Genomic DNA, 15,715 nt, shown 5'->3' on the forward strand with positions numbered 1-15,715 from the left:
GGCGTAAAATACGCACGGAGTGACTGAATATTGGACCAGAATGTCGCCCACCGGCATCTTCAGAAAAAAATTACATTGCAAAAATATTGCAGTGTTATCAAATTGTTGTAAAAGTTATACAAATGGAATGTATTTAGAAATGAAAATGGGTTAAATGTTTAAAGTTCTCTAATGTAATTATAATTTATTCCGATAGACAAATTTGTAAAAGCTTATTTTTTTCAAATTACTTTTCATTTGTTACCCAGATAGTTTCGTTTTCTTCATTACACAGTGCTAGTAAAGGCGGTAGGTTTATATTTAGATTTGAATCAAAACAAACTATCAAAAAAATTAATCCTGAATTGTTGAATTTTGTTTGAATTCAGACTGTTGGATTCAAAACTGGTTAGCAGTTGCTTTTTAAAACAATTCTGTGCTACAATTTGGATGCATTGGGGGATTTTGAAGTTCTAAGATTTATCATGTTCAGGGTGCAACTGTGCAGGGACATTTATGGAACGTTGAAAATCAGTTGGCACAAGACCCAGTAAGAACTATACTGTAACTTTAACAAGTGACAGCACTCTTCTCAGAAGAAAGAGATGGGCCCATGTTTTCCAGCCATGTTATAGGTATGTTAACATGTTTTCTGGCTGGCTATCCAGCATTAAGCCACTGATTAATACAAGTAAAAGAGACCTATTAGTTTACCCCTGAGCCTTCACTCTGAACTGCTGGACGGTCACTTGCTTCTATCTAATTTCACTTTCACTCTGTGCCAGCTATATAAGGTATACAAATAAATAAGCACTATTTTTACTGTGCTCTACTGTTTATTGTGTCTTTTTTGCATTCTTATTTGTTCTTTGGTATTAATGTCTCATGTTACTCAATTATTTCAAACTAACAGTAAATTTACTATGCTACACATGGCAGATACTTCCAAAACATTTTTATTTCTCATGGACAGTTTAAAGAAACAATTTTTTACAGCTTAAACCACATTTCATAGAAAAACTTTATTTGCAAGTGTTTGCTATAGACTTACTAAGCGCTAATGTGCATGTAGATTTATTGTTTTTCGTCTTATCACACTCACTTCAAAATGACCTCAAATAGCTAAAACTTAAGAATACAATAAATCTCTGACTTTATTGTCCTCATGATTTGTATATTCCAACTTTTTGTTGCTCCTTGTCTACATTGTAAAACCACTTACAAAAACATACACCTGTGTCTCCTCTGTCTCAGAAGCATTTTAGGAAATGAGAAATGTCCATGAAATTAAATGTCCAATAAGATGGAAGATATTTTTGGGGTCTCAAGAAAGAGAAAGGAGGCACAAAACTGAAAAATGAGAGAAGCCCAGCCTCTGACATTAGATAAATGGACAAACAACTTGTCTTGGAATCAATATGCTTTTACAGTAGTTTTCTATTTCCTGAGATTATGGGAGATCTGATATCTCTTATTACAATTGTAATAAGAACAATCACACCATATTGGCCAGTCTGTAGGCAAACTATTATGTTATTAAAGATTCATACCAACACTGTATAACAAATCCCTGAACTCCATAGATAAAGAATAAAAACTAGCAGACATTAATTAGTCATTAGAAGTCAACATACTTTTATTTTTAAAATGTAAACCTTGAATGCTATATTGTATTATTTGTCTTAATGAAAGTAGACAAGTGATGTATGTCTAACAGTGATTTTATTTTGTTCAGTTACAGGACATTAGTGCAGAAACCAACATGGTGTCATCGGAGTCTGAGAACTTGAAAAAAGAATGTGGAGGGAGTGGAAACTGTAAATCTCCCATACAGTATATCCATTTATATTAGGGCAACAAGTGGACCCAAATAAAGCAAAAGTGATGCAGAAAATCTAGTTCATGCATTTATTACTATTTATTACTACTTGATGTTCGTGAGTGGGAGGGACAGAGGGACAAGTTCAAAGATGAACCAATGGACCTCCTTTACTACCAACAATGGGGAAAAAACTGAGTGAGAAGACATTAGGGTTGCCAACTATCCTGTTTTAGCCGGGGTATCTCGTATAATGAGCAAAATTGGTTCGTCCCTTATTCTACATTAAACCTCCCGTATATTGATGTTACCGCCAATGCCACTTTCTGACCAACAGATGACACTCTTCGAAATACCAAATCTGATTTGACAGGAATTGTATCAGATTAGTTTTTGTGTACAGGCACACAGATATGAAGAGTAATGCGTAATTCATCAAAATAAGGTGCCATTTGATCTGCGTAGCATATTAAACTGGGTAACTGAAGCCTGTATTTACAATATTTCATGTTTAAAAAAACAATATCTTTTGTTTTTTGGTTATTTTTCAAAGGAAAACCCCATGTAATTTATGTTATATTTATCTTTCTTTATTGTTTTGATGAGGTATTGACATTTTTGTTATAAGAATATGAACTTACAGTGCATACACTATGCTCAGTTGACTGTGCATTGTGCTTCTGGCCCTTCAGAGTGTCCCTTAATTTATAGTTAAAAAGTTGGCAACCCTAGAAGACACTGCTGGAACCTGAACTGTCTGTCAAATATCTGAGCTAAAGCTAATGTCACAGCAGCACGCTAATCAATGTATTTATGCTGGATAGCTAGTTAGCTAACACCATTACTGATAGCCATAATGCTCATTCATTCTTTTTTATTTTTGCTGCTGCACAGGGGTGTAATTTCCAGGGGGTTTAGGGGGGTTATTACCCCCCAAATAATCAGACCCAACCAAAATAACCCCCCCAACAAAATTATGAATTATCTTGCATAAATAGGCTGTTGATTTTCTTTACTCATTTCAAGTATTACCAGCAAAATAGTTGCATGTTTAATCATCTGGGAATTTACCCAGATTTATTTATTTATTTAGACAGAGATCTTGACCTCCCCAGTGTTCAGCACAAAGTTACGCCGGTGCTGCTGCACCTACTGAGGAAGGAGCGATTTGTGGTGTCTTTCTGATCAAGTTATCAATCAAGGTGATCAAGTTAAACCCAGTTCCTAACTATGAACATATCCAACCAGGCCCAAATATGAATGAGAAGAATCCATCTGCTTTAATCTTTTTTCATTTTGCTTACACACACACACACACACACACACACACACACACACACACACACACACACACTTCAACACATCTGTATGCAATTTAACACATGCTCTTATACTCAATCGTCACGGACTCCTGAATTTGCCAATAAGTTAAACCATTATGGGAAAAGAAACCGTATTTAGTTTAAATAAATCGTATGGTTGACTTAGAAAAACTAAAATACATAAAGGGAGTAACTCAGTGAGAAAAAACGAATTTTGTTTGAAGCTACATATGCAACTTATACATAATTCTGACAGTTTTTAACAATATAACAACAGATTTTCCAATTTCAGAATATTAAATCAATACCTCTTAGTGCAACTTTTCAGGGAAAGACATTTGGAATCCAATTCATCAATGAGGCACTGGAATAATGGAAGCAAATAAAAGAGACAAAAGGAGAAAGAGGAAACATTTGTTCCACATGCATGCATGCACATGGTTCTGATTAGGGCAACGATTATGCAGTTTGTAGAAATCTAATCCATGTGGTGTGCATGATATAACACAACTTGACTGTCTGAAAGGTTTTGAAATAATAAAATGTAACCATGAGAATTGTCTCATTTTGCCTTCACACTAAAGGTATGTTTTGTAAATTAATGCATTTAAAAACTGTTTCTAGCCTTTCAAAATTAACTAACGCTATCAAAATAATATAACGAAACAACCGCTTTGACTTTAGTCAAAAACATCAGTTTGGTGTTAAAGAGATATCAAACAAAGTTGAACTAGGGCTGTACTTTAGTGTAATATACCAATTCATACCACAAAATGGTGTCGTGATGGTGTAATGTAATGGTGTAAATTTGTTTCAACCACACAATGCATTTAGAATAAATTCTTATTTAGACATGTGTGCTGCCAAGAGCCAAAGCTTGTTTAGGAAATTAAAATAAGGCTAAAAAGAAGTTGAAAAGGTTAAAAATAGCAGTAGTCTTCACTGCTCTATAAATGTTTTTGATTTCCTTGAGAGCTGGAGGTGTGCAGGAGATTCTCCGCCACTCTGGGATGGAGCTGAAGCGTTTCGATTTCCTGATCGAACCACCTGTTATTCAGCAACCTAATCAGCCACAGTACAAAGGGACTAGCCATCCAGACCTTGCCAGATTATCAGCATACTCAGTGTCTTAAACAGACTAGCTTTTATACTCTTCTCTTGCAAACTTGTCCTGTGCATACTAACGAAATATTGCCTTGTCTTCAGTTTGTGCCCTGTCAGTCTCCAGAGCCGTTTCTTCACATGAACTCACCAATATACAAAGGAACATTTATGGTCTGGAAATTCTAAAGTACACAATTAGTTTTCTGTCAAAAGTGGTGCACGAGAAAAAACATAATTTGAGCAAATCATTTAATTTCAGAGGCGTGCACCGGTGCAGCAGGAATTACCTCCAAGCACAGATAGTTACCCATGAGAGTATGAAACTGCAGAAAAATCAGGAGCACAAGAATCCAAATCAAAGCACACGAGTCCAACACCTGCCACTCCACCTGTTTAGGGGGCCTGTTAGACAACAAGGCATGACTTAGGGGCTTAGGCAGCAGGGACAACGCTGATCGGGAGGTTGGCAGTAAAGCAAAGACAGAGCAGTTTGGAGGTCAACCGGGAGGCTGACGATGAAGACTGAGCAGTTCTGGAGGTCAACCAGGAGGTCAACAGTGAAAAGCAGATCTGAAGGCCGGCGACGGAGATCCTCAGGTGGCGTGGCAGGTGGCCAACGTCAGTGGCAACTGAGAGGGAGACCTTCATTAGGCTTGGAAGGAGGCAGGAGAAGGAGGCTCTCTGGCTCAAGCAGAGTAGGACCAGATAGAGGAGCGCAGATCTCTGGCTCAGGTGGTACAGGAAGAGACGGTAGAGCAGAGACCTCTAGCTCTGCCTAGCAGGACTAGGTTCAAGACCAGGGGGTGCATATGATGGTGGTTGGACACCAACTATCTGAGGAACTGGTATGGATGCATGGACCGGAGGTGCCCTAGATGCTCCAGGAACTGTTGCAAGCTGTTGCATGAAATGACTTTAAATGTTTTAAAAAGAACAGTCATGGTTAATGAACACCACAAAGCATGCTTTGTGCATCTGTGTATCTGCCTTGAAAACTGTGATTTTTTTGTATTATTTATCTATTTATTTTTGGCTACATAAACACATATTTATCTGCAAATTGCTCTACTTGTTAGATTTGGATCTCTGAATTTTCTTCTAGTGAATAAAGTTCAAATTGAAGCACTGGAGGACATTCTGTGCATTTTACACACATGTACAAATACTGCAAATAGAGAACAGGACTTCCCAGCCTGTTCTCATCCCCAGAGTGTCAGTAAGTTCCATTTTGTCGAAACTGCTGCTGGCTTCAAGCATCACTCTGTGGTTTTTCCCAGTCATTCATGTCTCCATGATGCTTATCTTTTTGTCGGTATCAGGTTAGTGTGTCTTAGTCGCGACCTCAATATTAGTTATGTTTCCTGTTCTATTGTTATAGTCTCTTGTCTCATGTGCATTAGGTTCAATTTTACTTTCCTTGTCTCATTATTCCTGATTTGTTCCCAATTGTTTCCTCTCCCATCATTACCCACTGTGTATTTATTTTCCAAGTCTCTGTATGTTCTTTGTTATGTCCTCCCTCTTCCTGTGTGCTCCATATTTTTCATGTTACCTTAGTGGTTTCCTAATAAATAAGTTCCTGGTTCCTGTCTAGTCCAAGTTTGCTTATATTTTGTATTTTTTTTTTCATGTGAGTTCACCAATAAAGCTGCTGTTTAGTTTGAATCCTGCTATCCATGTCTTGCTTTTGAGTCCAAAACCTGTCTGCCTGCACAAAGCACTTTATGACAGATTCGGAGACTAGCTAACTGAGTAAAGTATGGTATCATCTGTAAAGGTGCACTTTAGCTGTAAATATATTCTTTCCTATAGTAGTAATGAAAATGGAAAATAAACCAGAGGCTAAAATCAAGCCTTGGGGGATCACTCTTAAAATCTTCAGGAAACTTGCCTTAACCCTCTCATGCATGAATTATGACAACCTCAGTCAATATTTCTTAAGTATTTTTATTCATCTCTGAAAAGATGAATAAAAAAATCCTGACATAAAAAATAATAATGTATATTTTATTGATCCCTGTGGGGAAATTACTCTCTCTGCATTTGACCCATTCACTCAGTGAAGCAATGGGCAGCCATTAAGCAGGCGCACCGGGAAGCAGTGTTTACGGACCGTACCTTGCTCAGGGGTACCTCAGGGTAACCTTTCAGTGGATTCGAACCCCCGATCTTCCGATCATGGGGCGACCACTCCACCTAAACGACCAGTGGGTGGCAGAGTATGGAGTGACATATGGATATGGAGTATGGTATGGAGTGTGGTTTATGTGCAAGTACACTGACACAAATACAAAAAAAACAGCCTTTGAATAGCTATCCACTGTAGTGACCACTATGCGTGAAAGAGTTAAATCCATCTGTACTGTGCAGAATCAAATGTCTTGGATAGATCAACAAACACAGGTTACAATGCTGCGTCCTGCCCAAGGCATTAATAATAGAATCTGTTACAGGCATAGCTGCTGTTATGGTATTATGACCTGACATGAAGCCAAACTGAGTTTAACTTAAGATATTGTTATCAACAAAGTGTTAATGCAGTTGTAAGTTCATTCTTTGGAAATTCTGATATATACACAGTGGCTTGCAAAAGTATTCGGCCCCCTTGAACTTTTCCACATTTTGTCACATTACAGCCACAAACATGAATCAATTTTATTGGAATTCCACGTGAAAGACCAACACAAAGTGGTGTACACGTGAGAAGTGGAACGAAAATCATACATGATTCCAAACATTTTTTACAAATAAATAACTGAAAAGTGGGGTGTGCGTAACTACTCAGCCCCCTGAGTAAATACTTTGTAGAACCACCTTTTGCTGCAATTACAGCTGCCAGTCTTTTAGGGTCTGTCTCTACCAGCTTTGCACATCTAGAGACTGAAATCTTTGCCCATTCTTCTTTGCAAAACAGCTCCAGCTCAGTCAGATTAGATGGACAGCGTTTGTGAACAGCAGCTTTCAGATCTTGCCACAGATTCTCGATTGGATTTAGATCTGGACTTTGACTGGGCCATTCTAACACATGGATATGTTTTGTTTTAAACCATTCCATTGTTGCCCTGGCTTTATGTTTAGGGTCGTTGTCCTGCTGGAAGGTGAACCTCCACCCCAGTCTCAAGTCTTTTGCAGACTCCAAGAGGTTTTCTTCCAAGATTGCCCTGTATTTGGCTCCATCTATTTTCCCCATCAACTCTGACCAGCTTCCCTGTCCCTGCTGAAGAGAAGCACCCCCAGAGCATGATGCTGCCACACCATATTTGACAGTGGTGTGTTCAGAGTGATGTGCAGTGTTAGTTTTCCGCCACACATAGCGTTTTGCATTTTGGTCTCATCTGACCAGAGCACCTTCATCCACATGTTTGCTGTGTCCCCCACATGGCTTGTGGCAAACTGCAAACGGGACTTCTTATGGTTTTCTGTTTTCTGGCTTTCTTCTTGCCACTCTTCCATAAAGGCCAACTTTGTGCAGTGCACGACTAATAGTTGTCCTATGGACAGATTCCCCCACCTGAGCTGTAGATCTCTGCAGCTTGTCCAGAGTCACCATGGGCCTCTTGGCTGCATTTCTGATCAGCGCTCTCCTTGTTCGGCCTGTGAGTTTAGGTGGACGGCCTTGTCTTGGTAGGTTTACAGTTGTGCCATACTCCTTCCATTTCTGAATGATCGCTTGAACAGTGCTCCGTGGGATGTTCAAGGCTTGGGATAGTGATGTGTCCTGTGTGTCGAAGCTTCGAATCGTGCGTCGGGTAATCGCGGGGGCGTTTTTCTGAAGCGCGTATCGAGGCTTGCTTTGATTACGTAGGCAGTGACGTTCGAGGCCTCGCGGGCAGTCCGTACCACGTGACTGATTCAGGGACTGGTTCACCGGTTCGCGCCAGATTCGAAATAACATGGGCAGGAAAACAGCTGATTCCCCATCACACCGTGTTGTGGAATTGGATTACGTACGTGCTACATAGTTACTTGTGCATTTCTTCTTCGATGGAACCAGCAAGGAAGAGATGTTTTTTTTTTTTTTAAATTTTGTCTCTCCTAATAAAGTATGCACACAGTAATAAATATCACAAATGATAAACACCAAAATATAAATAAACAACACTACATATCCTATAATCTGATTTCTGTCTTTTAGTTTATTAAAAAGTGAAGCACCAAACACTAGTTTGTGTCATTATCCAGATGTACATAAGGTTTACACATCATTATAATCAAAGAGCCCGCTTCACTTGAATTGTCCACTTGATGGCGCAGTAGAGCAAATGAATCATCACAATGCTTCGAACCATGAGTCGACCAATTGGATGGAAAGCTTCAGTTCATCATGAGGCTTCATCTCACCATCACTAGCTTGGGAAATCTTTTTGTAGCCTAAGCCTGCTTTAAATTTCTCAATACCTTTATCCCTGACCTGTCTGGTGTGTTCTTTGGACTTCATGGTGTTGTTGCTCCCAATTTTCTCTTAGACAACCTCTGAGGCCGTCACAGAGCAGCTGTATTTGTACTGACATTAGATTACACACAGGTGCACTCTATTTAGTCATTAGCACTCATCAGGCAATGTCTATGGGCAACTGACTGCACTCTGACCAAAGGGGTCTGAATAATTACTCACACCCCACTTTGCAGTTATTTATTTGTAAAAGATGTTTGGAATCATGTATGATTTTCGTTCCACTTCTCACGTGTACACCACTTTGTGTTGGTCTTTCACGTGGAATTCCAATAAAATTGATTCATGTTTGTGGCTGTAATGTGACAAAATGTGGAAAAGTTCAAGGGGGCCGAATACTTTTGCAAGTCACTGTATGTTCAGTTTTTGAGAGGCTTATGTTTCTAGTTCTTGGTTCATTTTTTGCTTTCATGTCTGTTCCCTTTCTCATGTCCAGTTTGCTTTGTCCTTTTATCTCCCCAGTTCCCTGTGTCTGTCACGGACCCGGGTCCAGGGACTCGGGGTCCGTGAGCAGTGTGGACTATTATTATTATTATTTGAGGGTTGTGTCTTCTGCACTGCTGCTGTCCTGTGTTCCTTGTTTGTGTACTGGCAGGTGTGTATGGGTGTGTGCGTGTGTGTGAGAGTGCGGCCTTTCAGGCCTGGTGGGTGTGGCCCTGCCAGCTGACCGGTCACACCCAAGAATCTCCACACACATCTGGTGCCGATCAAGCCTCGGCCACAAAACAGTGTGGCTGAGAGCTCCTCGACGCTGGATTGTTGAGTGACTTCCTGTCAGTCTCAGTAATATGTGCAAGGTTAGTGCCAGTTTGCCGGTATGCTAAGTACTCACGGCTGCCTTTGTATGCGTGTTTTCCCAGGAGGAATTGTGGGAAAGGAAGCAGCACATGTGTTATTCTGATAGGCTCCCATCTTGTGTGTATTATTTCAGTTTTGCTTCCCTTTCCTCATTAGTCAGGTTCTGTTCACCTGTGTTCTCCAGGTGTGTTCACTTTGCCCATATCTCCTCTCGTGTGTATATTGTCTTTTTTCCTCCTGTTCTTTGTTATGTTGTCCCCTCTTGCTGTGTGTTCCCGTGTCTCCCATGTTTCCCTTCTAGCTTCCAAATTTTCTAGTTCCCTATTTTTCAGTACCTAATTTCTAGTTCCTAGTTTTTCCCTTGTGTAAGTTTTGGTGTTTTGTATATCTTTGAGAGTATCTAAGTAACAGCAATAAAGCTGCCTCTCTTAGTTATTCTGAGTCCTACCATTGGGTCCTACACTGCCTATCACAGCCGTACACTACCCTTACACTACTCAGATTCCTTTTCTTCTTCTTTTTTAAACACGAGTAATAGACTTAGTAATAAAATTAGCTGCAAGCTTTAAAAGATAGAGGTTTAGATTATCAGGCCCAGCTGAGTTCTTTGGATCAATGACTTTCCAAGTTTTGCTGTAATAGAACTAGGCATGGTGATAAATGGGCTAGTTAAAGGAGCTGTACAAGATGTAAAACAAGATGTTTCCAAAATTCTGGAAAAGAATTGTTGTGGTTTTCTGAAATAGCTCTTAAGTACTATTATCACAGCCGCAGAGGCTGATCTGGGAAAGTGTGCCCAAAGCAGATGCAAGTGAGGAGACAACAGGTAGATTTTTAATGAAGCTTTATTTACTAAGCCAGCAGGTAGCAGTGTGAATTTGGGAAACAAGTTATGAATTGAAATGTGATGTGGGGAAAGCCGTGGCTCGCAAAATGAGAGTGGAGGTCACTGAAACAGAGGGAGAGAGACGTCAGAGGAATACTGTGAGAGGTGCCAGGGAACTAATACATTTTAACTTTCCAGGCTTACTTGCTCGCAGGTGGAGTGTGATGTGAGGGAGAGGCAGAGAGGTCCGGGTGAGTTTCCAGAAGGGCAGTGCCGAGTTACACAAGTCCACCCTGATTGATCCAGTGGTTCTAGGTAGTTGTGGCAGGAGGACAAAGAGATGGAGCAAAACAAATGTTTAAGCAGTGTGAACAGCATCCAGCCAGGTGAGTGAGTTTACTAATGACACAAGGAGATATGTGATAAGCATAAGCAAGAATTGGCTTTGAAATGCAACAACTTGGTGAAGCACTAATGTGGTTAGCAGACAATTTGGCAAAGACCGATTGTGAGTGCTGGGCTTAAATAGTGTCGGTGGATCATCATCAGATGTGAACTGCAGGTGCACTTGATAAGAACTCCACCTGGAGGTGGAGTCGTTGACACTGGAAAAACTGCACAACCACTTACCCAGACCATGGCAACAATTGTAATTTGTTTTTTTTTTGTAAGTTAACATTGTATATTTATTTCTTAGAAGACTTTCTATAAGAAGTCTAATCAGCAGGGGAATTTGCAGACTGTAGAGAACATTATTTTGCCTGTAATATCAGTCAGCTTGAACAGGTAGGTGGTGGGCCAGTGATGGTCTGGGGAGGTACATCCATGGAGGGATGCACAGATATCTACAGACTAGCCAATAACATCCTGACTCCCATTAGGTATCAGAAGAAAATCCTTGGACCCATGATAATGCTTGGCCTCATGTGAGTATGCAGTCAGGTCCTGGTTGACAAAGGAATCATACCACTGGCTGGCTCCCATGCTCACCTGACCTAAATCCTGTAGAACATCTCTGGGACATTATGTTCTAGTCCAGCGGTCACCAACCTTTTTTGCACCACAGACCAGTTTATGCCTGACAATATTTTCACGGACCGGCCTTTAAGGTGTCGCGGATAAATACAACAAAATAAAACTAGTACCGGTACCAAAAAAAAAGAAGATTTATTCATAACACACGTAAAGACCCAGTTAACGATAAAAACGATAACAAAATAACGCTGAAAATCGATAAAAACCCTGAAAACCATTTCACACCTGAGCCTCAACTCTCGCGGCCCGGTACCAAGCGACTCACGGACCAGTACCGGTCCGAAGCCCGGGGGTTGGGGACCGCTGTTCTAGTCCATTTGACACTACTAGGTTGCATCATACACTGGCCAAAAGCTCAGTGATGATCTGGGGGGGAGATCTCCCAGGACAGTGTAAGGAGGCTGGAAAGAAAGCGACTGGACTCCTTTCAAAGCTCCTTAGACTACCGTGACCAGGATGACTAAAAACCTACAGACATTTCAGAGGACACCATGCGTTGTCTCATTTTTGACCTTGGGGTCGAGCAATTCTTTCAGAAACCAAATCCGGTTAGCAGTAATTGGCACCACATCCTATGCTTAAATTGGAAGAACTATATTAGCAAATATGTACATTAATATCAGGAGAAGTATATTTTGTCATTTATTGACAAATTTTGATTTTATATATTTACTAAAATAGTGTTTTTTGATATGTTGCCTCAGTAAAACATTGTGCAGTTAGTCTACTTTTCTTACTGTTAAAGCAGTGTTTCTAAACTTTGGTCCTTGTGGCTGTTTGTTTTAGCTTTTCATTGTGTTTCCCTGCTCCAAAACATTTGATTCAAATTAAGACCTTGTTATCAGATGGCTGTAACATTTGATACCCTTTTGATTATTCAAATAAGGTGTGTTGAAACAGAGATTAGGAGATTAGGGTTGCATCTTGATATAAGTAGGCAAAAAATAATAATTACACTAACTTTCAGGAAATGTGCAAAAGATCGTTTTATGGGAGGAAAGAATGTTATAGTCAGTTATAGTCATTCCTTCAGTAAGGACTGTGGACTCGATAAGAGTGACCCCAGAATCATGTTTGAACCAGGAGATCAGGGGTCACTTAAGGGTCACACATATGAGATGTATGTGGGCAAGCAAATTTGTGTGTATTGAAATGATGACATGTGTGCATTTCTTTGTGGGTGTGTCAGAGGAAAGAGCTTTATGAAGGAACATGTATGGTACCATGATGCAATTGTATTCCTAGTCAAAGTCAAATTTTGGAAATGTGATTTTCACCTCTGTTTCATAAAGTAAAACACATAATAGTAGCTTTCAGGCATCTTGTTGTTCGTAGAGGTGACAGATGAAAGTGAATTAGACTGAACTTAATTGCAAACTTGAAAAAATACTTTTTTCTAGAATTTTGAGCTGCAGTTTGTTTTGAATCACTTTGAGTTTATAAACTCCTGATATTTAATATCACTGGGTTTAGTATATTTTTATTCCCCTTGTCACTCTGAAAACAAATGCAAAGCACTTCTTTCTGACAATCCTCCTGCCTCCCCATAGGAATGTCACATGTGGCAGATGCTCCTCCCCTCTGCTCAGAAGTTGAGGGGAAAAAGGGGGTGAAGGGCCATGAAGGAGAAATGTGATTGAGTATGTGGGAGAGGAGTTAGAGGAGGAGAAAGCTGGGAGGTGTGTTGCTCTGCTGCTGCTGGTTAAATCTACTCCAAATAGATGCAGTTTCCTCAGTCCCGCACGGTCAGGAGACTGCTTTGAAACTTTCAGTATTCAAGTTTTCTTCCTGTGTCCACGCTGACTCTCCACCAGGGAGGAGGAGACGCTCTTGTCCTCCCTCAGCTCATCCATTTGTTCTCTGCAGAACCGTACCCTTTCATGTTTCCTTAAAGACCTCAAATTCTGGTGACCCAAGATAGACGACTCCCTGCATCTGCAAGTCAGATGTTTCTCACTGTGAGTTATTTCTACAGCTAAAAATTTGGGGCTGTTCCTGGAATACGTCTGGTGTGTTTCATCCGAGTTAGTACTGTGCCGTCATTGAAAAAATGAAGGCTGAGGTGCTGATATTGTGGGTCGGCTTGACTTTGTGCTGCACCCTGATCTGCGGTCGAGAAGATGTAAAGGAGAACAAATTCGCTGGAGTTCAGGTGAGAGAACCTCAAACACTGACCAAGAATAGGAGACAAGCAGAAGAAGTGGATGCTGAAATGTTAGACAAGCTGACTGAAGTGGTGGAAGACGAAAAGACAAAATCAAAGAAGAAAAAGAAAACACCTGAGGAGATTGAAGCAGGTATGTAAAAGCCCCTAAATACAGGCACTCAAAGAACAACATTCACTTTAAACTATGACTGAATGGATACAATATACAAGATTATTCTTGACCTTTCCTTGCCTCTATGTTTGAGTTTCCAATCAAAGCTTGCAGCCAAAACACTCAGGATAAACAGACAGGAAAGGCTGCAATCAGCCTTTGAGGAAGGAACATTTAGTTTGGTTTACCTATACTTTCTTTATAAGCTAGGGAATTTGGATGAAAATATCTCTGTGACTAAGGAATGATGGGGCAGAAACTTGCAGTGATTCAGTCGGTGGTCTGACATTTTCTTGGCAGTGTGACCGCAATGTTGCTTACATGACCTAATTTTTCTGCCAGGATTACATAGTTAAACATCAGTGTGTTTTGTTCAAGGCAAGGCAAGGCAAGTTTATTTGTATAGCACAATTCAACAACAAGGTGATTCAAAGTGCTTTACAGAGACATTAGAAACAAGAACAAATAAAAAGCATGATTTAAAATTGAATAAAACAAGCAAATAAACTAACTAACTAATTAACAAACAAACAAACAACAGTATATAAAATCAAAACAGATAAAATCAGAACAGTAGATAAAATCAGTAGTTAAATGTAAGTTTTGAAATTTAAGCTTAAAGTGTGGAGCATAATGTGTGTGTTCAGCATAATTATCAGAAAATCAACCTTTAATGTGAGAATGGCATGTCTGTTTAAATTATATCTATAAGAAAGACACATCTGCGAAAAACACAAAGCATGACAAACTGCAGAAAAATTTCCACTATGATTTTCCACAAGTGAGCAGGCAGGATTTATGAGAGGACCCATTTTCAGTAGCATAGATACATGTTAACTTTCTGCTGCATGAAGCAAAACCACAAGCACAGCAGCAGAGTTGTTTTTTCATGTGTGGCTGATTTAGGTTAGATAAAAGGCCAACTAACCCAGAGATCCAAAGTGATTTTTCATTTCTCGAATTTTGTTTGACTTGAGACAGCTGTGCCGAGCATGCACATCTGTATCAGCTGTGATTGACAGTAAAACCTCAACATTCACTCCCAGTTTTTAAGTGAATTGCTCAAGAGAATTTCAGATGCAACTAAGAATGGAGACACTGCTACCATTTTTTTATTTGAGGTGGTGGGGGAGGGCTGACTTTATTTCACAGTTTAGCAGTGAAGAGTAGACAGGAAGGAGGAGGCGAGAGCAAAGGAAGAGACACAGCAAAAGCCTGCAGGTTGGACTCAAACCTGGGCTAACGCATTTCGGCATTAAGAACAAAAACCAAATGAAACACCCAAGCACAGGAATTAGGAAGACTAAAGAATTTAAATAGGCTTCACCAGGGTACAGAAACTATACACTACTAGGACATGAAGCTAAAACACATTGGGGGCTAGGAGACACTATGGCAAGGAGACCAGATGTTCTGACAAAGACAAAGGGGAAGACGGCAACTATAAGTACTCTAAGGGGTGATTGGGGCAGAGAGGATATGCTACATTACAATTTTTTTAAATTGCGTAAAACTGCAGACAAAAACAGGAAATTTTCTGTCTTCTAATTCTGTAAATATTACTTGGAAGAGGTCTTTATTTTGATTAAAGGCTGGTAATACTTTAAAATACAGTTAAAATTCTAAAATGCATGTTCTCCTTCATGTTTTCCAAAGCTGTCCAGTGGGCCAGACAGGAGTTTTTGCCATATGGATTCTGGCCTCCTTGTTCAATCAACCAGGGCTGTAAGAAATGTGTCTGGGAAAAATTTGGGACTGAATCTGAACTGCCTTTGGAATTAAGGTTGTAACAGGTGACACTTTCAGAGAGACTGTAAACACAAAAAAAGATTTAAACTACAAGAGAGAGGAGAGAGTTTGGACACAAGTTCATAACATGCAATAGTGGCATGCACATGTAGAAATCACTGTAGATGTAAAACAAAGGACAAACAGACAGCAACAACAGAAACTGTCTGACTCTCAATATAGTGGAGGCACTGATGGTGGGAAAATGTTTTTACAGGGATCAAAAATTGGTGGCCATGTTGTCTGAGGGTGAGTAACGGGTTGGCTGTTTGT

The 15,715-nt window shown here is 39.9% G+C and overlaps 1 protein-coding gene across 1 annotated transcript in view; it reads left to right on the forward strand.

Moving 5' to 3' along the window:
• The first annotated feature begins 12,998 nt into the window (after positions 1-12,998).
• Positions 12,999-15,715, forward strand: part of aebp1a (AE binding protein 1a) — a 21,331-nt gene continuing 18,614 nt past the window's right edge. The window contains exon 1 of the mRNA XM_085360085.1: positions 12,999-13,633. Within this exon, the coding sequence (XP_085216211.1) occupies positions 13,387-13,633 (247 nt within the window). The 5' untranslated portion in view covers positions 12,999-13,386. The remainder of the gene's footprint in view (positions 13,634-15,715) is intronic.

Source organism: Diplotaxodon limnothrissa, linkage group LG7 (assembly GCF_057381915.1).
Source record: "Diplotaxodon limnothrissa isolate DT_005_m linkage group LG7, D_limnothrissa_male_GT1.1, whole genome shotgun sequence".
In the NCBI taxonomy this organism is placed as follows: domain Eukaryota; kingdom Metazoa; phylum Chordata; class Actinopteri; order Cichliformes; family Cichlidae; genus Diplotaxodon; species Diplotaxodon limnothrissa.